The sequence below is a fragment of the Oreochromis niloticus genome, linkage group LG11, assembly GCF_001858045.2.
Source record: "Oreochromis niloticus isolate F11D_XX linkage group LG11, O_niloticus_UMD_NMBU, whole genome shotgun sequence".
Lineage (NCBI taxonomy): Eukaryota > Metazoa > Chordata > Actinopteri > Cichliformes > Cichlidae > Oreochromis > Oreochromis niloticus.
In genome coordinates, this window is record NC_031976.2 from 11,278,090 (window position 1) to 11,304,766 (window position 26,677).

The 26,677-nt window shown below is 41.6% G+C and overlaps 4 protein-coding genes across 7 annotated transcripts; 2 read left to right on the plus strand and 2 right to left on the minus strand.

The window, feature by feature from the left end:
* The first annotated feature begins 1,590 nt into the window (after positions 1-1,590).
* echdc1 (enoyl CoA hydratase domain containing 1) lies at positions 1,591-5,426 on the plus strand. Its single transcript, XM_003443673.5, has 7 exons — positions 1,591-1,676; positions 3,086-3,157; positions 3,838-4,013; positions 4,131-4,273; positions 4,379-4,431; positions 4,574-4,654; positions 4,741-5,426. The coding sequence occupies exons 2-7, from the start codon at positions 3,093-3,095 to the stop codon at positions 5,156-5,158; spliced, it is 936 nt and encodes a 311-aa protein (XP_003443721.1). The 5' UTR covers positions 1,591-1,676; positions 3,086-3,092; the 3' UTR covers positions 5,159-5,426.
* Positions 5,427-6,419: 993 nt separating this feature from the next.
* Positions 6,420-10,364, minus strand: LOC100707174 (E3 ubiquitin-protein ligase rnf146). 4 transcript variants are annotated; one of them, XM_013270423.3, is made up of 3 exons: positions 9,982-10,218; positions 9,512-9,570; positions 6,420-9,151 (listed from the first exon to the last, which is right to left on the minus strand). In XM_013270423.3, exon 3 carries the CDS (start codon positions 9,140-9,142, stop codon positions 7,982-7,984), a length of 1,161 nt encoding a protein of 386 aa, XP_013125877.1. In that variant the 5' UTR covers positions 9,143-9,151; positions 9,512-9,570; positions 9,982-10,218; the 3' UTR covers positions 6,420-7,981. The 4 variants fall into 4 exon arrangements, with proteins under 4 accessions (XP_013125877.1, XP_005450658.1, XP_005450657.1 ...); XM_005450601.4 differs by lacking the exon at positions 9,982-10,218 and adding an exon at positions 9,718-9,948; XM_005450600.3 differs by lacking the exon at positions 9,982-10,218 and adding an exon at positions 10,230-10,364 and having other exon boundaries at positions 6,747-9,151.
* Positions 10,365-10,500: 136 nt separating this feature from the next.
* Positions 10,501-11,970, plus strand: mdh2 (malate dehydrogenase 2, NAD (mitochondrial)). Its single transcript, XM_003443674.5, has one exon. It carries the CDS (start codon positions 10,538-10,540, stop codon positions 11,549-11,551), a length of 1,014 nt encoding a protein of 337 aa, XP_003443722.1. The 5' UTR covers positions 10,501-10,537; the 3' UTR covers positions 11,552-11,970.
* rspo3 (R-spondin 3) lies at positions 11,015-26,269 on the minus strand. Its single transcript, XM_003443740.4, has 6 exons — positions 25,337-26,269; positions 21,378-21,572; positions 20,720-20,863; positions 20,430-20,576; positions 20,102-20,287; positions 11,015-13,600 (listed from the first exon to the last, which is right to left on the minus strand). Exons 1-6 carry the CDS (start codon positions 25,431-25,433, stop codon positions 13,380-13,382), a joined length of 990 nt encoding a protein of 329 aa, XP_003443788.1. The 5' UTR covers positions 25,434-26,269; the 3' UTR covers positions 11,015-13,379.
* Between the last annotated feature and the right edge of the window lie 408 nt (positions 26,270-26,677).

Below are 26,677 nucleotides of genomic sequence, written 5' to 3' on the forward strand. Positions count from 1 at the left end.
GAGTCCCACCAACCTTTTTGAATTCCTTCCCCACTTTTAAATAGACTGGAGAGGGGTGGACTTTTAAACAGAGTTGACTCTATTGCTGCCTTGGTTACAGTGCAGTGTATCCTTGTTGATGACCTTTTTACATTTGCACTATGACTGTGTCTGGCTACAATAAACCATTTAGGGAAAATTACTCTTTGATCCAGACTGCTGGCACTTGTATGTGCAAAATATTTTCCTTTGAACGCTCCTGTAAAACAGTATGCTATGACAGTTTTAAATAAGGCCACTGCTATCTGATCAGCTGTGGTTCTAGGCATGTGAATGCAACAATATTTTGACAAGTTCTTCTCAGATAACTGTTTTGTGTCAAGTGAAAAGGAATCCTCAGTAATCCGAGCGAAATGAAGGGGGTATTTTTGGTTCCTCTGCTCTTTCCACAGAGATGCTATGGGCTGTGAATAGCGGTAGAGGATGTGTGGATAGAAGGGGAGGATTTATGTGTCCACTAACCACATGCCAGACCACGGGGCAGGAAGTGTCTCAGCCTCCTGTTTTTGGCACATATTTTCCACCTTTTCCTTCACCAACTCTTGCTATTTACAGTAAATCATCCTCTCATTCTTATTTATTTATGATTATTCACTCTCTGCAAGCCCATGATTTCTAACTCTTACTCAACCAGCTTCTCTCATTTCTCCTTCAAATGATGATAAGACAGACTTTTAATTGTTGCCGCGACTCAGAAAAATTCTCTGAAAGAACTGTTTTAAAGATGTATTTAAAGTGCATCCTTGGACAGTACTGTGATCTCAGACACTTTGTTGTCTACCACTCACAAAGGTTTCATGTTTTTGTGAAGCATTGGAGTAGATAGTTCCTCAGACAAAGCAAATATAAATTCACTGGGAACCAAAATACATTCAAAACCAAATAAATATATAAATATATGCGAATAAATCGGCCCCATCGCCATTATAGTATTGCTGCTCAGGAGAAACTGAGCTGAATCTTAACCCTCATCTTGATCTTATTCCAGTCACCTATTTCATATGTTTTGCAATGCCTACTTTGTGTATACAGTTTTGGTTGTTTGACAAAATGTTGACATAGTGCTAGATTAGAAAGTTTTATACTATAAATCATCACAGGTTATAATAGGGTTTTACCATGAAAACCACTGTACAATAGTGATAACTTTACAATAGGTCATGTTATTATGAATGCCAAATGCCTGTGCCGACATGGAAATATGAGTCCTGGGTGCTTTTTGAAGGGCTGGTGTCAGTGCTACTGAATAAGGGCATGTCTGCAAAAGCCAGAGTCTCAGTCTGCAGTGTTTACAGACATGTGATAAAGAGCAGATCTCTCTGTGCAGTCCATAGGCCTATGATGGATAACGTTATAGTTCAACAATAAATTATAATTTTTTTAAATATTGTTCAGTCTATGCTGCAGCATTATATATATTTTTGTCTTTTAAAAAATATGTTTAATTTAATTTAATTTATTTTATTTTTTTTTAAATACGAACAAAAATGCAGGAAGGGAACATGAGTATTACTCCGCCCCCTGGTGGAGGACTTAAACACCTACAGTCACACGTTGGCTATCATACTTGTTTCCTGAGTTCTAGTTTCTAGGGGGACAGATTTCAAAGTCACACCACCGGACTGTCATAAAGCAAGGTTGGTTTTGTGTTAAATGTTTTATAATGTTAATAGCGACATGTTAAAATTTTATAAAAGAATTTTACGAAACATATTTCATTCGTTATTAAAGCTAGAAAAGGACTCCTAACCCAGTGTGTGAAATGGTTCACCTCTGAACAGAAGCGTATAAAATGATTTCAAAGTTTGATTCGTCTGGGAATTTTAGTATTTTATTTAACTCTTTGTGTTGATACTCTTCTGTCGTACTGCAGTAGATTCAAAGATGTTTTCCTACATGTACTGTATGCTGGGCTGGGTAATACTACAGACATATGTTACAGATGCCAAATGCTCCGGTTGTTTTTGCCCATTTCATCTTAATGCTAAAAAATGCTACAATACATTTTAATGTTCCTGTTTTATTCACAATATGTTGTGGAAAGACAGTTTATGTGGGTTTGTCTCTGTACACAAACACAGTGGGTTTTAAATCAAGCAATCAACATATTATTAAAGAGCACTTTTTTTTTTTTTAGCTTTAATTCAAAGACTTTTCCAAATATTTTGAATAAACTGTTTAAGAATTACAGCCATTTTTACACATACACATTTACCTATTTCAATTTATGAAAAATGTTTGTGAAACTCATTAACTGAAAGCTCAAAGTCTGAATTTCAGTCACACTGATTGTTTGAATTAAACCTCACAGAGGCAAAACTGCAAAACTGTGTCCTTGTCCAACAAGTTGAGGACCTGTGAACAAATACTTCAAAGCCCTTGTCTTCTATCATTTTTGACACAGTCCTGCTTTGAAAAGCCAGAAAGTCAATTTCTGTGAAGAGAATAAACATGCACAGCATGGTTAAAAAGATTGCTGTTGTTTTAATCAGTCAGCAAATTATCTTAGCAAAAGTTACCTCAAAGTGTCCATTACATAGTCCCACTATGATTCTATATAAAGTGATTTGTCTAAGTTAGGGGAGAGGCAAGGTATTGATAATAAAATATGGCACTCTGTCCAGTTTAATTAACAGAGGTCTCCACTTCATGATCCTTCATGGTGGCATGAAAGTGAACTACAGTTAACCAGCTGCAAGTGAAGAAGACGCATTATTAAAGCATATCATTAAATCAAGCATATTATCATATTAAATACTGATAATATGCATTGATGCCATAATAAGGTGAATAAATATATAATTCCTGCTATGTGTATCTTTAGGGCTCTTTTTATTCACTTTCGCTCACACAGATAATGTGACGTGTTGCCTATTATCATCTTGCAAAGTATCCTAGTATCACTTTATCATGATACCATCAGTATTGTGTATAACAGAGTACCAAACGGTGTGTATTGTTTGGCCACAACCTTAGTCTGAGGCAGTTTCACTGAATCTTGCTAAATGCAAATATTTTCTCTCTGTGTTTCTCTGCCATCATGCAGCAGCAGGATGGTCCTCTTTGCACTGAGGCAACAGGTCCTGAGGTGCAGCAGTCACTGCAGAACCTGGGCCAGGTAATGGAGACTAGGTATCATTGCTCATCGCCATAATGGCAACCGCAAATAAAGAATGCCAAGCATGCCAAGTTAAATCCATTTTACGTGTTCACGTATTAAAAAAGATGAATTTCATGTTGATCCTAACATCACAATTTCAGCTAAACTGGATCATATATTTACCATTTATTTGTATCACTTAGTAACATACATCCTCCATGCTGATTTAAACAGAGGTTGTAGTTGTTTTTTTTAAACCATTCCTTCTTCCTCTGTGAGTGTGAGCATGCAGTTTTACCTTTGAGCAACAAGGATCTATTTGGCTGCTTTGTAAAAGCTTTCTTTAAATTACAGTTATTGATATCTTAACAATCAGTATCATTAAACTCATTAACCTGCAGTACTCTCTGGTCATATCAGTACAATTTAATAAAACCTTATCAGCTAAAGTCCTAATGAACGGTCAATAAATAAAGCACATTGAAAGATTTGGGCCATGGCTCACCTGTGTTATGCAGTGTGTGTCCTGTCACTGCTTTCTTAAAACCCTTCCATATTTTCATTTAGATTTGATATAAGAGTATAGCTAATGGATGGATGATATTGCCAGCTCTGTGTTTAACTAACTAACGCATATATAAATAAGAAAGTAGTTTAAAGACAAAAGGCATTTATTCATCCATGAGTGTTTCTCCAAGGCTGCCGCAGAGACAGAGGAGTGGCTGTGTTTACTCCAGCATCCACGGCTTCAACCAGGGTGAGATCAAAGAGAAGCTGCAGGCCTTTCATGGAGGCTCCATTGATCTGCTGAAACAGGACTCTGGCATTGCGGTGCTGACCATCAACAACCCATCTCGCATGAATGCTTTCTCTGGTAAGGTCACCTTGTATTTAACGCAGACTGACAGATAAAAATTAGCCTCCAATAAATATTTGTAAGTGAAATTGCACTTTGGTTTATTGCTTTGATTATTTTTTGCCCTCCTGGCAGGCAGTATGATGGTAGATCTGGAGGAAAGGGTGAGCCAGCTGGAGAACTGGCCAGAGGGCAAAGGCCTCATAGTTCAGGGTGCAGCTGAAACGTTCTGCTCTGGGTCGGACCTTAATGCTGTCCGAGCAATATCTAACCAACAGGTAACAAAGGGGACAAATTCTTTACTACATTCATGTCGATCTCAGTCTGACTGCTTGCATCTCTCTTATTGAAGATGCCTAAATGATGCTTTTCTTGTCTCATAGGACGGGATGAAGATGTGTATGTTCATGCAGAATAGTCTTACGAGGCTGCTCAGGTAAGGACTCTTGTTTTCCTCTCTCCTGCTTTTTTGCAAACTACAAAAGTGGCCGTAACCTTTATGCCCTTAAAGGGGTTTTAGTTTAGTTTTTATATAATGTGCACCACAGTATGCTTACAGAAGCATTTTCTTAGTGTAGGCTCCCCCTGATCTCTGTTGCTCTGGTGGAAGGGAGAGCATTGGGAGGAGGCGCAGAACTCACGACTGCCTGCGATTTCAGGTAACGCTCCTGAGGAGTTTCTGTTACATAACAGCAGTTTATCCAAAAGTATAATCTAGCATGCGTATGTTATTCCTTTCTCGCAGATTAATGGCAGCAGGCAGCGTGATCCAGTTTGTCCATAAACACATGGGTCTGGTCCCAGGCTGGGGCGGTGCTGCCCGACTTGTCCACTTGGTCGGAAGCCAGAACGCACTGAAGCTGCTTGGCGGGGCTGTAAAAGTGGATCCCGAGCTTGGCGTGAACATTGGACTGGTGGATGGAGTCCTGGAAGGCCATCAGAATGCAGAAGGTGCTGCCCCTCTCCTGCAGCAGGCTGAAAACTGGCTCAGTCGATACACAAAGGGACCTGCCCCAGTGATCCAAGCTGTGAAGAAGGTGGTGCTGTCAGGCAGAGAGCTTCCTTTGTCTGAAGCTCTGAGGACTGAGAAGGACATATTTGGGACGGTGTGGGGCGCTCCGGCTAACCTGGAGGCCCTGGCGAGCAAGTCCAAACACAAATGACTTTTGTGGAAACTAATTTTAGGGGACTGAAGACTATTATATTATATTAGTTTTTGACTGGGGACTACTAGGCGCATCTGTGCAAATGCAGTGATAGTGAGAGATGAGTCATTGCACAGTGCTGTGGTTGTGAATTTTGTTGCATCTCTGTGACTTTATGCCTACAAGTTTAGATGTTAAGAAGCAAAATAACCCACTGAAGCTTCCTTTCTTTAATGTTGCATACAGAACTTCCAGGTAATGTAAATAAATAAAAATCTGGATTATGCATCTGCCCCTTTGCTAAAAATACAGCATCCGTGGTGCAATGTCAAGTCATAAGAAATGTAGTATCATTCCCACTGTGGAGACTGAAATTATTTGGATTTGTTTACATTCATGCCCAGTGAACATGCTGTATGATCCTGTTGTGTTAGGGATTTATATTTTTCCTAAACCCTTTCAGTGCTAATTCAGCAGATGAACAGTGTGTATCCCCCGGCTCCTCTGACTACGCCATTATGGAAATATTTAGATCAATCCAGGCTGATTAACACTGAAGCAGACAAGATATTGAAGTATAATCAGCATGAGGTAGACTCATCTTTCTGTAGGACAGAGAAACACTGTAGTCATCTATCTTCCCTCTTGTGTGTCCTACACAGGCACTTGTGTAGTTTATATCAGCTGATCCTTCAGATTTCCTGTGTCCATGTCGCTGTGGCCTATTAGGAAAACCTTGGCTGTAGGAATGTTTTCCAAGTGGGTATCACTGCTTTGCTCAGTAGCTCTCATCTTCTGCATTAGGAACATTCAAAATTCTGAAGTGCTGGGCTAAATTAAGCATTTCAGCCATACATAGTAAATATCATAAGTTGTAGCCCCCCCCTCTCAGTGTGTAGTTCATTTTTCAGTAACCTGCAGAGCAAATACGGCTCTGTAAAAAGTACAAATGTTCAAGGACTGCAATGGAAAAGGACAGGTCCCTGGAGGTTGCCCAGCTTGTATCCCCCGTTCCCCTTCCAAAGGTCATGTTTCCTGGCAAGACAACCAGCTGGAGTGTTACTGTCTGCTGTGGTCAGAATACCAAACAGCACAGATGTTAGTGAAGGGAAGCCAAATACTTGGTGTAGAGAAAAGGTGGATGAAATGTTAAAGTGACCCGATTGATTCCGCTACTTTTAAAACCAGGATGGAAATATTTTCCCAGACTGTGCACTGTCACAGAGACGCCAAAACAACAAAATGCAGTCTCCACACAGAGAGAAATAACTTCTGGATGTTGAAATGACACTTTATTCTTAAATTACAAACCATAAAACAAAAAGGTTACTAAGCAAAAAAAAAAAAAAAAAAGGTTACACAATGATTTATTCTTCAAAATGGAAAGTTTAAAACTGAGCCGATGACTGAGGCATGTAAGAAATGGAAAACCAACGCAACTTGAAACTTCTGCAGGATGACCAATAGCAATGGCATAGATTTGTTCTCTTACTCCCCCAGACATAATATATAAGAGGGTTTACAACCATAAGAAATGCACAAACAAAATTAAAACACTTACTCAAACTGAAAACATCAATTCTCCACATCCTGCCAACCAGTAGTGTTTAAGTAACTCTCTCTTCAAACACGCACAGATTAGAATACACATTAATTGAGAATACTTTAATCAGGGACATTAAGATGGAAGCTTCAGAGGCATCAGCAGCTTTAAAGGCACAATGCTGCTACTCCACAGTAAAATGCCAATTCTTCAAACCTGGGAAAAGTTCTACACATTCATTAAAACATTTTAGTTTTCATAAAACTGCAGGCGAAATCAAACACAAAATCTTGGCATATAGCCAGATAACCTCTGGTTTCCAGATATTCTAGGTTGCTAATTATTAAGTGTCAAATTTACAATCCCATACAGTTTAAGAGCATCATGTTGAACTTGTTTCCGTTCTTCATCATGAACAAACTCATGTTTTTCTTTTCAAACCACCATTAGCTCTGAAATGAAACACGCTTCGAAAAAGTTCAGTTACATTTAAAACTTTAAGAAAATGCTTCATAATTAGTTAAATGTGAAGGACATTGTTGAAGTAAGGTGGAGGCTAGGAATAAGGTATTAAGGGTTAAATTCTCTGCATGAGTAGGCAGATGACTTGAGCTCTTATGAGCTCATTTCTGCGTGCTATGTTAGCTGAGAGAGTTAAGTGCAGATGACCAGAATGCAGCCGTTCATAATGGCTGAGTTCCAAAATCCCATTATGCCTTCTTTCACTGGAAGTCACAAATCTGACTGGGGCTAACACTCTGCCCCCCTCTGGGTGTTAGATAATAAATGTAAACAATAGGTAGGTTTGGCAGAAGTCACTTTTAACTTCCACTTGCCTGCAATTTGAAAAAAAGCAGACTTTATACACCTGCAACCAGTAGTGCACAGACTGATTACAGCCAAGTCTGTTGCACCTCCCTCAAATGATGTGCTGTATAGAAAACATCATGGCTCATAACGCTGTGTATTCATCTGAGTGTTTACCAAGCTGTACTTTCTCTCTCTCAGAATGAGAACACTCAGTTCCAGAACATGAAAACAAACTTCTGCTGACTCTGTATTTTTGCGATGAGACTGTTAAAATCACGCAGATACCTCCAGATCATTGTGATCCCAGAATGGGGCACACAAATGGAGGAAAACTTGGTTCTGTTTATTACTGGATGTGTAGTGCCTCATTTCTCCTGCAGAAAGTATTCCACCCCCATTTGATCTGTGACCAAGTGAACGACAGCATAAAGCGAGGAACAAATTAATGAGGAAAACAGCCATTTGGTGATAATATATTAATGATCACTTCACACTTCAGTCACTGTACACTGGCCATCAGGCATTCTGGACCTTCCACTGCTACTGGATGAGGGAGACGGGGAGGCAGACTCTGAACGAGGAGGGGCTCTGTCCTCTGGATTCAGTCTTTGTCTCCTTGGCCTACCCTCCCACGGCTCCACACGCTCTCCATCTCCCCCGTTCTCTTCTTCATCCTCCTCGTCCTCATCATCACTCCAATCTCCAGAGCCAGACTCGTCTACAGAGGTGTGAGGATCAGAGGACCTGGAAGGTGAGGCCTCCTCTTCCTCATCTTCCTCTCCTTCCCCAGCCTCAGACCGCTCATGAGAAGGTGTGGGCCTGGGGCTGATTTGCAGCTGGGAGAGAGCATCCTCCAGAGGTGGGCTAGTACTGGGGCCTGGCTGACCACCAAGGGAAGTGGGAGGTCTGGCAGGAGCTGAAGGGGCTGATACAGTAGAAGAGATACCTGTAACCTGTTGCTGTATATTTGTTAGTGTGGTATCAGCCCCATCAGCAGAGTTCTCTCTACTTGTAGCCCCTACGGCCCCAGTAACACCCTCAGTGTCCAATCGCAGTCCTGCCACTCCCTTCTTGGGAATATCTAAAACGTCTCTTTTCATCTTACGTCTGCGACCGTGCTCATTGCGCCTATACTGCACCATGTTCTCCAGGTCAGCTACATACAAAAAACCAGCGATGAGCATTTCGGCTGTCTTCTTACCCTTGGAGAAAGCGTCCTCCAGCTCACGGCTGGTTCGCTCATCATACTGCCACCAACCATTACGCCCCTCATAATACCAAGCGTGATCACTCGCTGCCCCACCCCGACCTCCTGCTGATGCTTTCAGCTCCTCTGGAGAGAGTAGTGTAGGCCTTTCAAGGAAGTCATCAGGTACTTCTTGTCTGCAGAGAGCGCATCGTTTGCTCTGCCAAGATGCTCCCTTTACACACAGGAAACAGAAGACGTGATGGCATGGCAGTTGGACTGGGTGGACGCAGCTCTGCAGACAGATGGCACACTCAGGAACTGACAGAGCTGGGGATGAGTTGCTGGAGCCAGAGCATGATGATTCTGCACTGTTCCCACTTCCACCACCACTATTGCTGCCTTTCTTGCTGGATGGGAGTGAGCTAACAGAGTGGTCTACCTCTCCACAACTAGCCATCATGAGGAAGTACTGGAAAAAAAAAAGAAAGAGAAGAGTAAAGGAAAATGTTACAATGAATGTGTTCTACCCATTTGTTTATCAGTAGTGTTAATTTCAAAACAGATGTATATTGTGTGAAATTATTAATATTACTGGAGATATTATTCTGTGGCTATCATGTCTTGGTGAATGAATATATCTCTCAATGAAATGCACACTATGCAGCTGATTAGTTTTTTTTATTGCTGTTGTCATGACTACACTTAACACAACGTTACTGTCACAAATTAGCAAACAAATAAAAGGCTAAATAAAACCAGCTTTTTATGTTGTCTAATGGTACACTGGTACCATCACAAAATACAAATACACTATCCATTTGGCACTTACTGAAAAGAGCTTAGTGCTGATGTATCATCAGGAGAGCTGTTCGACCTTGAAACTTGCCACTGTCAAAACGAAAAGAGAAGTGAGCGAAAATGTGTTTCATCTTAAAATACATACAACTGTTCGGTACAATAACAAGCCATTTCTTATAAGCACACATTTCCTCCCAATCAAACCCTTCAGGTCTGGCGTTAAAACCGATTACTTACAGGTTGGGATTAATTCACTAGTTATAAGTGAAACCTAAGAGGTTAGTGTGTGTGATACAAAAGGCTGCTCGGTTACCTCACAACAATCAGTGAACTGTGCTTTGTGACTTAAACCTTCTATCGTTAAAGCAGGGCTAGTTACAAGCACATTATTTAATTAAATTTAACAGCTAACGATGTGATGGTTATAATACTCACAATAACTATTAATAGTATATAGAAAAACTTGTCTGGCTGATTACCCAGCAGCTGGTCAAACAGTACCTTTTCACTTGTAAAACGAGTCGAACAATAACGACACAGAGGCTTTTCTCGACTGACAAAGCTTCCATAACAATGAAACCTGTTGTAGTTAGCTAGCCTTGGCTAATCTGACGGTAGCATTGTGACTCCAGCAAATAGACGGCGTTCATTTGACGGCGCTAGCTTATTTTAGCAGGGGCGACATAAATAGTCAGAAGACGCGTTTTTCTCACGACACAAACACCACAACGACCGTACACGTACCGTACCGCTGTGTTGAGCTGGTTTTCGTTACAATTCTTTTGATGGTACTAATGTCCAATTCTAATTTGCCCACTTCTGCTGTTCACTGGCTTTGTTTTCCTATGAAAAAGAAGCTGAGATAAAGACGACGACGCAGCCGTACGAACTGACGCAAATCAGACGTAAAATCGCGCGACCATTATCTTCGACGCATGACAACTCGGTAGTCTTCCGGTTTGCTCGTGGCTAGAGGACGTTAGTGTCACAGGATAGTGGGGCTCCGAAGGTATTTCAATTTTCACTCATTTCAGTAGCTGAATCAACATTCAAGAAGATGTTTTCCCGTGCTGTGAGACCCACCGTTAGCTTCGTGCGGGGCTTGGCCACCTCCTCGCAGAACAAAGCCAAGGTGGCGGTGCTCGGGGCTTCGGGCGGCATAGGCCAGCCGCTATCTCTGCTACTCAAGAATAGCCCCCTGGTGAGCCACCTCTCCCTGTATGATATCGCTCATACACCCGGAGTGGCTGCAGACCTCAGCCACATCGAGACGAGGGCCAAGGTGACCGGCCACATAGGCCCCGACCAGCTCGACGCTGCGCTGCAGGGCTGCGACGTTGTGGTAATTCCAGCCGGCGTGCCCAGAAAACCAGGCATGACCCGCGATGACCTTTTTAACACCAACGCTAGCATTGTGGCCACCTTGACCGATGCCTGCGCCCGCACTTGCCCCGAGGCTCTGATCTGTATTATCTCGAATCCCGTCAACTCCACCATCCCGATTACATCAGAGATCATGAAGAAGCATGGAGTGTACAACCCCAACAAAGTGTTTGGTGTCACAACCTTGGACATTGTAAGAGCTAACACCTTTGTTGCAGAGCTCAAGGGCCTGGATCCTGCTCGTGTTAATGTGCCGGTGATTGGAGGCCATGCTGGGAAGACCATCATTCCCCTCATTTCCCAGTGCACACCTAAAGTGGAGTTCCCTGCTGACCAGCTCTCGGCCCTGACTGAAAGGATCCAGGAGGCCGGCACAGAGGTGGTCAAGGCCAAGGCTGGAGCTGGATCTGCAACCCTCTCGATGGCCTATGCTGGCGCCCGCTTCACCTTCTCCGTCCTGGATGCCATGAATGGAAAAGAGGGAGTGGTGGAGTGTTCCTTTGTCAGGTCTGAGGAGACAGAGTGCAAGTACTTCTCCACACCTATCCTTCTGGGGAAGAACGGCATTGAGAAGAACCTTGGCCTCGGCAAGTTGTCCGCCTTTGAGGAGAAGCTGGTTGCTGACGCCATCGGTGAGCTGAAGGCCTCTATCAAGAAGGGCGAGGATTTTGTCGCCAACTTGAAGTGAACAGTTGACCCCCTTAAAAAAAACAGCTGTGATTGAGAATTTGTTCAGTCTATTTAAAGGCATCTGGCTAAATCTTCATCTGTCAGTGTCTCCTCTGTCGTTTTTGATTTAGACTCATCTTGATTCAGATATCATCCTTTTGAACTTGGTTGTATTTGTTATGTATAATTAATGTTCTCTTCTCAAACATTGCTTTATCTTGCACTTAAGATTTGTGTACATACTGTAATGTTGTCTATATTTTGCAAAAGTAAATTTAAATCAGAATTTCATATATTTTCATGTGCAACCCCACATTAGTGGAGACTTCTCTGCTAAATGAATGAGGAGGAAATACTGTCATGCCTGATGCAAAATGCAGTAGATGCTGCTGTTGAGCAAAAATAATCACTTCACCAATAAACAGTTTAGCTTTAAAATGTTTCTTTATTTATTTTTGCACAAAATGGCTTGAATGGGTACACCCAGATGTGACTATCCTACATTTCATATCTCATATTCGTTTACTTGTTTAAACTGACCAAATTGGGTTATGGATTATTCAAAAATGCACACAAATTTAATAATGCACTTTAAAAAAGAAAAAAAGATACTGGGAGCCCATCTTTCTGTAGCTGAAGCTACTCTGGCAAAATATACTTGAATTTATTCAAGTATATTTTGCCAGAGTAGCTTCAGTAGCTTCATATACTTGAATTTATTCAAGTATATTTTGCCAGAGTAGCTTCAGCTACAAAAAGATGGGCTCCCAGTATCTTTTTTTCTTTTTTAAAGTAAGTTTTCAAGGCCATAGCTTCTTACTACTGCAATCAGATCTAAGCCAAATGGAGAGCGTGGCATCTGAGTACTGAGTTTCACTTTCTATTTGAGATCAGCTAATACTTGGTTGGACTGCACAAGATGAAGGCGAAGGGGCAAAAAAGAGAGATTAAAGCAGTCACAGGTACAAACCCATTATAGTTTTATTTGACATAAAAGTGTTTTGGTTCCTAGTCGAACTGTATTGAGAGCTTCTATTTACACAAGTAAAACCAGTGGTAGATTAGATTTATCACTTATCTGAATAAAATTAACATTTCCACCAGACATGCATACATTTGAAACTTTATGACCATAATCCTTTTATTCATACCAAGCGGGTTCCCCTTTAGCTTGGCACACCAGATAGTTTGCTTACAGTGAATATTCTAATGATCTTGCAAATACTGCAAAGATGCAGTTGCCTAACAAGGTAGGTCTCCCTCAGCTGTAGTGATTATGAAGATGTCATGAGATGGAAAGAGCAAAAAAAAAAACCCTCACTTTTTATTTTTTTCTTTACAAAATCTGCACCAAATAAAGAGATCTAAAGAACAGGAACAACAATAATGAGAATTCTTCTACATAATGCTGGAAAATCTACATTCAAAATCCAAGATGCACAATGTTGTACCAGAGCCCTATTAAATAACCATTTCAACAAACGTGTAATGTCTTTGTTTCTCATTACATTTGTCTGACAGTCCTCCACACTGTGACAGACAATTCTCAGTGTTCTGCAGTCCCAACAGCAGTCTCAGCAGTGTCTCCTGGACTTTTCATAAGAGACGTTCTCAGCGGTTGAAGAGGAGCTGAAATCAACAGTGGCTCCAGCCTTTTGGCTGAATGTGCCCCGTCCTGCTTGTGCATAAACAGTATATTCAAATCATACAGGTAGCAGCAACACCCCTGCAGAGAGAGGTTGTGAGGGGGGCAAACAGAGGTGAGGGCGGGGAAGTTCTGGAGCACGAAGGATGGGAAGATGACAGAAGTAAGGTGGTGAGGCATTGGATGTTATCTCTCCTGAGCACTACTGGATAGAGCCGTCTACAGGTGAGACTAGCTCTGTCTCGTGGCCTCTGCGGTGCCTGTGCTCTGTTTTGTTCCTGTTAACAGAATCTTCACGTTCACCCGTGTCTCTCTCCTTCTCTCGTTCCCTTTCTCTCTTCCTCTCCCGCCTCCCCTCCTGATTCTCCTTATCTTTGCGGTTGTTGCGATTCCTTCCTTCTCTCCGCTCATTCTTCTTCCGTCCTGAAAATTAAGAAGATCAAAAACATTAAGATTTGCAACGTCAGTGGACTGTGGGAGGTGTCAGTAGAAATGACTGCACAAGTATTTTCACAAAGTAATTTGGAATAAAAATATAGTTAAAAACTGCAGTAAATATAGTAAGATGTCAATAATATTTCAAAAGATTGTCCAGCTGGGAAACCTCTGTGTAGTAAGAAATGCCAATTCCAGAAAGTATGCACTTGAAAGTAAAGCACTGTGCACAATTTTCATTTACAGTGCAACATGCTAAGGTTCTCACTAGATGTCAGTGTTTAATCAGTGGTAGCAGCTACACTGTCGGGTCTATCAGCTGTTGCAGCCCTCTCAGTGTGTGATGAGTAGACCTTTGTCCAAAATAGAAAGCCTTTAAATAAACCCCCAATTTATCTGTTCTTGCAACACCATCTCATAAACAAAACAGAGAATTTTGGAATGTTGAAGGTTTATCTCTGCTCGAGCCATAGTTAATAATGATAATAACAAGATCCAGCCGCAGGGAGTTTTGGAGACAGGACCTGCAAGTGAAAGCAGAGGAGGCCCTTTCCTGTTGTTGTACTGCTGCCGCTCATGTGTGAGTGGAACGGAGCAGCACGGCCTGCTCGGCTGTTGGCTGGCCGGTTGGGGATTGTGAAACTGCTGAAGTCGGCAGTAGGCAGAGACACAGGGAGAGGGGAAAGAGAGATAAAGTGGGAGAGAAAACGAGATCCCTGTCTCTCTCCTGTCCGCTTCACGTTCACCCCCCAGCCTTCCTATGCTCATCATCTCCCACTCTGTTCATTAATCAAGGCAGGTGTCTGCTTGGACCAGGGATCAAGTCTGACCCACACATTTTGAGCTTGTGATATGAAGCTCTCTCTGCCAGCTGTGTTTAACCTTCTAGAAATACTGAAAGAACAAGAGGACAGGAGACAGACACCACAGTGAGCGAAAGTAAGTAAAAAAAAATGGTAAATGGTAAATGGCCTGTATTTGTATAGCGCTTTAAAAAGAATAAATTATTGCGAAGACAGGTGATTTTAGTGATGGATGGTTGGATAGATGGACGGATGTAGTAATCTGACTCACTGACTCATTCGGGGTATGCCCCCTGTCCTCTGTAAACACAGGAAGTCCCCTTTGCTCTCATTGTTTTCTCTGTCCTGACACCATAACTATTTACAAGTTCAGTGGATTAGTCATACTGTAGCCCCTGTGCTTTTGTCGAGCCAGAAGAGAAACCTAATCCATGCCAGTGTTGAGATGATTACGAGAGTGTTTATCAAACCAACCTGCGTTTGGTTAGTTGGAACAGTTTCTGATGGGCCTTTTGTAAACTGTGTGTTGACATGTGTATAATGGTCCACAAATGGGACACCTTAAGAGGTTTTGGAACATTTTCAGCCGACATTTAGCACATTCCCAAAAGTCAAGTTTTGATGAAAAATATCACAGAGTCTTAAAAGACTTTCAGTGAAGGATTTTTTGGCTGTGGGGAAAACACATGAAACACTTCCAGTAGCGTCATAAAGTGGAACTTGAGCACATGGACCATCAGCTTTCTAAACCACCATGAGTTTAGCTTTTCTTTGCACAAAGACTGGAAGCGATGGGAAACGGCTTTTGCCGAACAATGCAAAGCTTGGTGCTTTTTTTGGAAATAAACGTGACGTAATCTGTAAATATTTTTTTCCTGTTTGTTTCAGGATTTAAATTGCTTGCATGCATTATTTGGTGAGGTTCAGAGGCACTAACTGGCAGATTTTTAAACCTTACGTCAAGTCCTAGGGACCAGAATTTGTCCGGCAAAGACTCCAATCTGGCCCTCTGAAAGGCTCTAAAGAGTACATGGATTTTGAACTTTTAGCTGTATTTTAATAAGTTTTACAGCTTTTCCTATTAATAAAGACCTCCCCCATTGCCATTCAAACTGTGCCAAGGTAGATAAGAAAAGACAGAAAAGCTCCAGTTTTTCTCTCTCTACAACAAAATTTCTATGGTATATAAAAAGAACATTATCTGTGAATTAACCACAAAAAAAGAAAAGAAAAATAATTTTGTTTTTTTTATAAATATAGACAGTCTGGATGATTAGTTAAATATCTTTATGCTGACAGAAATGAGTTTCTTTGATCCAGCCCACTTAAGATCAAAGTGGTGATATAAAATGAGTCTGACATCCCTGCACTAGATGATCAAGTCAGCAAGTTTTTGCACTAAGTGAGCAGTGCCCTGGCATCTTAGCACATAACTGGCATGCTTGACAGTCATATACATTTTGACATAGTGTTAAACCATTAGCAGTAGCTACTCTTTAAGGCTATTCCAGTTGTGGCAACTGCCACAGCTGGGAAGCAATGGAAGCATTTATGATTATATTTAAAACAGACAGGTGTACTGTAAGAGAACAGCTGTAAATCTCTGAGGCCACTCTTTTACCTGTGACTTCTGTTATATGACGTGCATCTGTTGCTGCCTGTATGTCTTATGCTCTGCTCCAGATTTTACCATTTGTATCAAGACTGGACATGCTTTACAAGATTTATGTCCAACACAGTTTAAAAAAAAAGGAGGGTAGGGTTGGGGGGGTAGACATTTCTGGCAAATCTGGATCCAGTAAAAATCTTGCCTGTAACTACTCTCAAATTCAACATAAGACGCCACAGATGACAAACATTTGTCTTTTGTTGTAAGTTTCCTATAATCTATCATTAAGGATCATCTGGAATATATGCAAAAATATGTCAGTTGGCATTTACAGGAGCTTTATAAGGCTCTAAGATTAACGCTACTCTAGTCCAGTAACATGGGATATATAGGTTATAGCTTAGGGAAAGCTGGGCACTGAGGTAATCATATTTTAGAGGAGGGCAGTGCAATCCTATGCGCCCCTCTGGAGACACCTCTGTTATCAGGCCATGTTATTCCCTTTGAAATGCCTGCCTGTACATTATAAGTTACTGTAGATCTGCTGAACTGGCTATGATATAACTGCAAGAAATCTGTTACAACATTGTCACAAAGGACAGGATTCAAGAGGGCTTTACTGATGCATACACAATACTCTGTGTGTGTGTGTGTGTGTGTGTGTGTGTGTGTGTGTGTGTGTGTGTGTGTGTGTGTGTTTGCTGGAGCAATAAGTGAGCGAGCATGCTACACTAAAAATATCAAAATAAAAAAAACAAACAGAAGTATAGAGTGGTGAAGGAGGAATAAAAATCACAGACCGTATTAGATGACTCTATAACTGTGGTGAGAACAGCAGACAGACAGAGCTCAAATGAGAAAGTAAAGGGGCAGCGAGGGTAAGGGGAGGTTTGTGTCTATGCATGTGAATGTTTAGTGGGGGCACTGTAGGTTTTATGGTGGCACATCCCCTGTGGCAGGCGTTCTGTCGTCCGGGGAGATTTTGGCGAGAGCCAGGCGGGGATTATAGGCTATGGGCTGTCCCACAAGTGGAATGTTGGCTGCATGGTTGGCAGAATGTCATGGGGGGCTGTGGGTGTGTGTAAACCTCCGCCCTCGCTGACTGCTTGCTGTTAGTTGGCTCAACTGTCTCTAATATGCATGAGTGTCATTGAGTGTGTATATGCTGGAGTAAAAGGGGGGCTAAGGTCCATCCAGCTACAGTGAGAGTGAGGTGAACTGCAGGCTAATTGAAGGACAAATCAGACATTGCAACTATTGAGAGAGAAGGCAGCAAATGAGGATGTGTATGTCAACATTAATAATTTAGCTCTGAGACTTAGCATGTCTGCTTCCCCACAGCTCTTCTGATTTTATATCACTAATTTAAAAACAGTGCTTAATCAGACCCAAGTGGCATTTGGGATTTTGAAATCATTCTGTAGCTTTGCGGATGTAGGAGCTACAATAGCTGACATCTTTGGAGAACAAAAGCTTTTTTTTCCCCTAATATCAGTCATTTTGAAACAATGCATATGAACTGTGCTGTGATTGGACTCATACAATCTATCATGCATACACATATTTTGTATATATTTAAATTTATTTGATTATTTATATTGAAACAGGTTTTAAACAAGTTGCTAAAGTTGTCATTGGGTTAGTTCTTTGTTGCACTGCAGCACGTGACAGTTCAAAGATATACTTAGGCTAAAAAAAATGGCTCATGCTCAAGGTAACCATTCATGTTACCTGAATCCTTGTTGCTTGCAGGAGTGGCAAAAGTACAGACATTCTTTACTTAAGTAGAAGTACAGATACTTGTGTTAAAAAGTACTCCAGTTGAAGTACTGATTCAACTTCTTTACTCAAGTAAAAGTGAAAAAGTAAAGTCTCTGAAATGTACTCAAAGAAAGAAAGTAATACGTAGCTGCTTAAAAGACAATTTTGCCATCCATTTTTATGCACAGGTAATAGGACCACAGGTAAATGCCTGGAATGCCAGATTACCTGTCTATTCCTGGGGGCACGTGAGAATGCAAATGTCAGCACGGTTAGATGGGACAGTAAGCAGTCTTTAACCTGCCTGATCTTGATCTAGTACACCTGAGTGTTCACAGACTACCTCCTGCCATGTGCTACATGTGAGAAAGGGTTATTTTTGACAGTTCCCTGGGATGGGTCACGCAACTTCATCTGAAGATTACATGCAAAATTATGAACACTTACCCTGCAAAGTACACAGAAATTTGGACACAAAGTATCACAAGATTTTAGGTTTGCGGCACAGATGAGTGAAAATAAAAGCAAGAAGAATAAGGAGAAAGAAGGGCAATAGTAAAGAAAAAAACACAACAGGGTCAGGCCGAATTGGATGAAATGAGTGAAGGACTTAGTGTTCTAATGTGGAAGAGTAACAGAAGAGGATAGAAGGGGGCAGAGGGGCAAAAGGAGAAAGTGCAAAAGAGGAGAAAAGGATGAGGACAAGAGGAAGGATGTATCAGTGTCAGAGAGCTGTTGGAGGATTACTGGAGGCTCTCTGAAGTCAGACCACTGACCCTCTAGCCTGTGCAGAACGTAAACAGCGGGTAGAGGATGCACCGAGGCAGATAATTAGCTCCCACGCACCAGGGTTTCTCTTGGAGCTGGGGCAACTGGGTTATCCCACAAAGGAGCAAAGTTGATAAGAAGGGTCTGTACTGTGTCTGTGCACAGATCTTTGTTTCTTTCTTTCTTTTTCGTTCTCTCTGTCTCTCTGTACGCCTTTCGTCAGTCTCTGGCTACATCAACAGATCCGTTGACTCTACACTAGAGTCTCGGCACCGACCCCAAATGACTGGGTGCGCTAGCTGGGAGCTTATATGGGGGTCTATGTTTTCTTTGGTTTGTTGGGGATGATGATGAGGGGATAGATCAGTGAAAAGATACAGATAGCAAATGTGTGAGAGAGAGACAGAGGGCACATTTCACAGTCTGCCTTACAAAGCACGCCAACTCAGTATACTCTCTTCACAAATTACCACTCTGAGTAATGGCTGTGTAGTTATTTCAGTGAGACAATGCTGGTATGTGTGTGTGTGTGTGTGTGCCTGCATGGAAATGTGAGTGTGTGCATCTATCGCTCTTGCTTGAAATGGAGAATGGCGTATCTATATCTGGAATTGTTTGTGCCTGTGTTGGTTTACATATGTGTGTGTGTGTGTGTGTGTGTGTGTGTGTGTGTGTGTGTGTGTGTGTGTGTGTGTGTGTGTGTGTGTGTGTATTGGCAGCTGTGGGGATAAACCAATACTGATCCCCTGGTCGCCGCGTGCCTCCCAGGGGGAGGATGTTGATGTTGAGCTGGCTGTTTCTGCTCCAGAGTCAACTGCTTTTTTGCTGCATCACACACACACACACACACACACACACACACACACACACACACACACACACACACAGTGTTTGTTCTGTAAGTGTGAGGCCCCAGGGGGCTGGATCTCAGCCTCCTACCCTGTCTGCAATCTGTCATTTAACACTACAGAGCCCAGGCGAAAAAACAACCAGCCGTAGCCACCAACCACCTCAGCAACCACACACACTCAGTACGCACAACACAAGATGATTGTAAATGCACTACAGCTTCGGGTTTAAAAGGGGACGAGCCCGTCTGAAAGCAGTTTGCACTCTATTCATTAGAAATGATCACGCTATCCCCTGTTTACTAGGAGCACAGAAGGCGGTTTTACTGTTTAAAATCCAAAGAGCTCTCGTGGGAAAACACACAACATAGCCATTGCAACATCACACATGTGTTCTCCCCACTGTCCTCACTCCAGCCACAATGACAGTCCTCTGAGTAAACAGTCGTAGTCCTGAGCGGAAGAACGGCTAGCTCTGGTTGTTCAAGCTTAAGCAGTGTGGTCTGGAATTCATAGAGAATTGAAACCGTGCCATGTAGCTCAAATACAATGTTGGCAGTAAGTGTGATGGGTCAGCAGCAATTACCAAAGACAGTGTAATATATAGTAAGCATCTAAGGATTTAAGTTGGGCACATAAGCAGTGCTACTCTGTCACAGCATGTTCTCAGAAATTATGTTTTTTTTTTTGTTTTCTTTACCTGGACATTTCCTCCTCCTGACCATGCACTCTCTGATCTCAGAGCCTTCAGGGCAGGGTTTGCCAAAGGACGACGGGTACTGCATGACCTGCCTTGTGCGGGTCTCCTGGCCCCGCTTGAAGCCACAGGTTCTACCAGATTTAGAGCAGGGGCTCCACTCGCTCCATTCACCCACCTCACAGTGCACTGACAGGAGGAAATTGGGAGAAGGGGAAATATAAGGATTATAAATATTTTGCAAAATTTTGACATGGGGTTACTCGCTTTTTCAAAATGGGTATTTAGCAGACATTTTTCTTTAACATATCCACACTCACACTGGACTGACCTTGCGGTATGCACTCCATGAGTTTGTCATTGGGCTCATAGTCCTCTGGACAGACATGGTAACACATCCCACTGAGCTGGTATAGGCCCGGCCGGCACTGCTTACACGTGTCGCTGCTCACACATGACTCACAGTCTGCAGGACACTCTGCACAGACAAAATGTAATCTGGCATGTAATATGTTTAATGTAGTTCTATATAAACTAGTTCTGCAACCCAAATAAAGTGAAATAAAAGGCAAACTTAAAAAAAATCCCCATGCCTGATTAATGTAAACTCTGAGTACTCACTGAGAATACACTCCCTCTGTGCGTCGCTGCGGACCATGCCCTCAGGGCAGTTCTCCTGGCACTTGCCCAGGTGAAGGTAGAACCCTGCTCGGCAGTGCGTGCAGAAATTCTTGTTGAAGCAGGAGTCGCACTCCGACCTGCACTCTGACAGAGAAACACAGACCCACCGCCAGCGTTTATTTAAACCATACAAGTTATCGTGTGTGTCCTGCGCGTTAAATATACAGGGTGTCACTGTGTGTGTGTGTGTGTGTGTGTGTGTGTGTGTCAGGCTGGAAAAACAATATAGGACACTGCGGGGAGATTAATGTTTTACAGGCTGGATCGTGATAAATGATTTTAAACAAAGCAACTCTTGATTTCATATAATGTCACCAAAAGGAAACATGCTAACAGGGTCAGTCTCATGTTTTTCACTTGTTCAAAAACATGTAGGCCTGAACTTAATGCCATACTACACTTCACTAGGCAGGGCATATGATTTAATGGTACACACAAAGTCAAGTTACACTTTAAAGACACCATATTTAGCCTGATTGTTTCGGTGCTTGTGCTCATTTAAATTTGGATGTTCTTTTTTCATTGGAATCATGCAGTGAGTTAATATATCCATATAAGTTATTTTTTAATTTTTATATTTGCAGTTTATTTGACTCACTTGTACAGGTGTTTCTTTCAGGAGAGCGTGTGCCATAAAAGCCTGGCGGACAGGAAGTCATGCACACCCCGATCTGCTTCATCCCAATCCTCTCCAAATGCATGAAGAAGCGCGGCTTGCAGGAGAGACAGCCATTGTAGTCAGAGCAGGTCAGACAGCCACCCTGCTGGCACCCTGAGCTCACACCAGAGATCGCTGTCGAGAGGAGCGAGTAGACGTGTTTCACATTAGATATAGCTCTCACACACCAAAATATTAGGATTCTTATTAAAAAAGGAATATTTATGAATAAATATGACATATTTTTCCAGATATTTTAGGGCAACCTTTTGTTTCATCACTCGCAGCTCAAAGTTCTGAGTGCATGTATAACTCATTCCTTCAATGTTCCACCTTATTGTACTGTCTAAAAAGGCAAAAAGAGAGAGAATACCAGTGCTTTTCAAAACTACAGAAGAATGCTTTTCTTACAGAACTTTTTATATCTTTTTTATAATTGAGGCAAAACTCACAGCAAGCACTTGATATCTGAGTTTTGCATTCTCAAGTTGCTGTCTATGATAGCTTTAAAATCTTGCAGTGACGGTAATAAAACAGGGAATGAAATGAAAATGGAGAAAAGGTTAAAATCCACATCTTTAAGTGTGAGGCCAAAGGTAAATTTAGCTCCACCATGAATTAAATATATTTACAAGGGTTGCATTACAGAAGACAAACCACTTAATGTCACATTAACTTAAAGCCCAGTGCCAATGACAGCAATTTATTCCATGTTTGCAACTCAGTTTATGTGCATAAGTACTGAAGTGTTTAGTTTATGTTGATATATATTTAAGAGTAGAGCTGTCCTCCCCAACTATATACCAGTTTGAGATGATTCACCACACTTTGTCTTCCATGGATGAAAGTACAGGTTGTAGGTTTTAATCATTTTAACTGTATGTTGCAACTTTTGTCACCGGCATGTTTAATGTCTCTCAAATTCCAACATGTTTGCAGCAGCGTGATAGTATTTTAAGTAAACGAATCATAACAAAGGCTAATAGTGACAAATTGTAGAAATATGACTTCTTTGAAAAAACATAACAAAGTCTTGTATAATATTTGCTCTTTGGTGTCTGATTTAAATCGGAGCACAATGAAGAGCGATAAAGTGGACAACCAAAGAGGGGATTTACTGAATACAGCCTGACATGCACACCAGGTCCCAGGCACCTGAGTAGTTCAGTGTTGCTGTCTCCATGAAGACATTGATTAACAGACTTCTTTAAATAATGGCATGTGTAAGTTAATGGGGGGTTTTGAGAAACCCTCTCATGGACAGCTATGTGACAGAAACATATTAATCTATACAAGGAGTGACTCCTGTGGGAGTTATATAGGCAATAAGAGGCTTTGAGAGATTTCCCATGTTTTATATACTTGTTCACCTATGCTGTGCTGCTGCTCCTTTTTGAGAGGTGTTGCCATAATCACATATGTCAGGTAAATTAAAAGCAACCCCTGCAAGAACGTCAGGAATTGGTTTTCCTCCCCAGTCTTGGCATTGCATGCCACTGGCTTTCATTGGCCAGCATTTCCAACTCAGGGTTTAGCTGTCAGTTTACCATAGATCATGGATACTTTGTTTGAAATATCCTGACTATCTTTACAACTGCTGTCCATTTGCCCACATGTGTTCCTGCCAAGTTGCCCTGATTCACAGAAGCCTTAAAACACAGGAATTTGGCCTTCCCCTTGCTTTTGCACCAACGAAACCTCAGTTGGACAGTGGTAACTTGCATAACAGCAAGAGTTACACATATAATAAACACATTTGCACACATACACGTTTGTTTTTTGTTTTTTTGCAAAAAACCCCCATTTAATTTCATCCAGTGTGTTACATATTACCTTCATGCCTCTCAATTCACCCTGGCTTTACTGTGCACATACTCTGTTGTTAGCCATAAATCAAAGCATCCTCCATGAAGCTGAAACGTCTTCATTAACTATAACTAATATTAATGTAATTCCCACTATTAGCCCGCCCCCTTCGTCTCTGGGTGCATCATCACAGACAGGATGCTCACAGCTTGGGTTCTGTCTCTGTGTGGTGATTTGGACCTGCTAACTGAATGGTCATTGACCCACCCCCACTCACTCTTACCCCCTGCTTTCCCTCTAATGTCTGTACTCATTCACCCTTTCACCAACTAATCCCTCCATCCTCCCTAATATCTGCTTTCTTAGAGGAAGTTGGGATTCATAGAAGGGCCTATCAATTAATGGTTACTGAGTCAGTCTGTAAGAAAGAAGATTAACCTACTCCTTAACATAAAAAACAATTAACATTGGGTCAATATGTCAATATATGCTGGGGTTACAATTTTTTTAATCTTTTTGAGTAAAACAACATATTTTAGTGTATCGTCCTGCACAGAAGTTGTTGACGTTCTCCTTTCATCTCTTTCACACTCTGCTGAGAGGCTCTTTAATATTGTTTAGAGGGAAATAAACACAGTGAAAATATGCGGGGGGTCTAAAGCAAACACTGATGTCTACATTTGTGTGGTACAAACACACGTTTAAGGGAAAATAATCTACTCATTACATGCCCGATAGATTTGACATCTATGTGGTCCTGTGTGCAGGTCTGAGCTCTGTAATATAACGTAAAGAGAAACAGGTGTAGTGAGATCTTTCAGCCCCAGGTGGGAGGGATAAAAACATCACTCCGAAGGTCCATTGTTGTAGATCAGAGACAATTTTGACCATACTGGCAAGCGATACATGGAATATTCCAGTTATCACCGCTCATCTCAAACAGAGTTAGTCACAGAGCACATCTGGAGACCCTCAATGATAAAGTGTGCGTAGGAAGAACAGAAAAAAAATACTTTATTGATAATTATTTCATAGTGTCATGGAAAAAAGCTGCTCATTGCCCAAGAGAGGAGACATATTGTTGGACCCCAGAGAGATATATGAGAGCTGAAATACCTTCACAGCCAGTGTGGAACTTCTCTGCTGTTTGCTGGAGTCAGTTTTGCATTGACTAACATTTTGCACAATTACAAGAGTTACATTTTGGATTCATATTCACCAGAATCCGATGTACCCTGCGTGATGTGCACCAACAGATTAAAAAAAATCTCCAAAATGTTTTTTTTTTAATACTTTATAGTATAAGGCAGCAAATTCACGTAAATCTCACTAAGTATATGAGCTAAAGCTTCATTATTCACCAACCCTGAAACCAAACAAACAACAAACTCCGCGCATGAAATCTGCTCCGCTGACCGCTAGAGAGCGACGGGAACCATGAGACCGAGCGCACAGAGAGGCTGCTACAGGCTTCAGGTGAATGAATCCAATTAAGGAAACGGGGTTTTAATAGAGAGCTTGAGCCGCTCACCCAGTCCATGCATGGGCGAAATAAATACATTTTTTTTAAATTTTTTTTTAACGGAAATACCAGTTTTCCAAATTAAGCAAACATACATAACATTAAACTCCATTGCAGAAATTAGAGTTGGGAGTGTGGATGTTGGTAATGTGTTGTTGTTGTTTTAAGTATTTTGTTTTTATCTATTTATTTATTTTTTAATTCTTGCTTTTATTACAGAAAAATGAAATGTCACCTGAACTTTTATTTGATGATGTTTTGATTTGGTGATCACTTTAAAAGCGCATCAGGAGGATTGTTTGATAACTTTCATATCTGCCAATCTATTACACGGCACAAAATTAATGTCACCGATTAAGAAATCTGACCAAAGACTAAATATTGGAAGATTTGTTTTAATGGCAACAGAATGTACGATGAAGATCTTGGTAACTTCGACTGAAATCGGTCAATAAATATTGTTGAGCATAAGCTGAAATTAAGTGAATATCAATTAAAAACAAGAAGAAATAATATACAAGCTTAATAATAGGACTTTGTGGCGCGGAACAGCAAACAGGACTTTACTCACGTTTATGTTGCCGGTGCCTGGAGCTGCTGTGCTGCTGACAACCAATGTAATCCATGCAGTGCAAGATGATCAAAACAAAGGAGAGTTGTAATTGCATAGTAGCCCAGAGGTGAGACTCGTAAAGCCAATGTCAATGTTCGCCAAAACACTTATTAATAAGATTCCGTTTTCTGTCCCCAGACCAAGACAGAGGCGGGATTGCAGGTAATTCCTAGATACAGCGGGACCCCCAGCAATGTGGTGATATGTGGTGATGGTAATGTACAGTGGCCCAATGATGCCTGGGCCGCTTAGACTGTAACATCCTGGATAAGGTCCACATATGTGCCAAGAAAGCCAGACTGAGTTAGGGATCCGTTATCCTTGTAGTAATAAAGAACATCCCCCCCAACAAAAAACCCCCAAACAAAAACCAAACAACCACGCCAAAAAGATGGATTTTCATCCGTTGAGAGGAGGAGAAAAGCAGAATCAAACATCAATGAAGGTCGCAAAGAAAAATAGAATGATTGATGAAGCTTTATCGTGACTCTCGAGAAGTTTGAGGGATTAAATCCATTTGTAGAACTCCAAATGAACCTTTCCCTCCCTCTCCAAGTCTTTCTCAGAAGAGATGCGCCGTGCGTCCCGGTGTACAGACTGCGCTAATATGCCGAGGGTCTCGGCTTCATCTGACCATCAGCTGACGTAAAAGCCACTACGGGACCAACAACAGAAAAACCAAATTAAGTTTTTACGTTAAACAGCTCGCGTTGCTCTAGCTACCAAGCGCACACCTCCTCCTTCTCGCTGAGCTACAACTGAACCAAAGTAAATCTCCACAGTTTCAGCGCTTTTCTGCTTTGCGTGCAGGACCCATTCACTTCCCTCAGCCCGCTGATGACTTCAGCTCTCTCTCTCTCTCTCTCTCTCCCTGTCGATCTCTCTCTCTCCGAAGCTTGGGGTATGCCCTCTAAATAAACTTTTGAGTTCAGAGAGAGAGAGAGAGAGAGAGAGAGAGAGAGAGAGAGAGAGAGAGAGAACCTTGTTTTTTCAGCGAGGGTTTAGTAATGTGAGCTGTTGCTTCTCTGTGATTCCTATTTGGTTTTGCTGTGAAGCTTTGGATGATCATTACTGAATTGTTAAACGATGTAATCAGATGTATACTTGAGTTTTGCTAAATCTTTAGTGCAAATTAATTTCTGTTGGATAAGCAAAAGAAAATGATAGAAGAATGAATGAATCGATGGGTAATTTCTACATCTCATAAAGGAGGTATTTCCCATCCTAAATGATATAATAAAACATAAGTGCCGATGTTTTTGAAGATGTTTCGCTTTGGCTGACATTCTTTGGACAAAT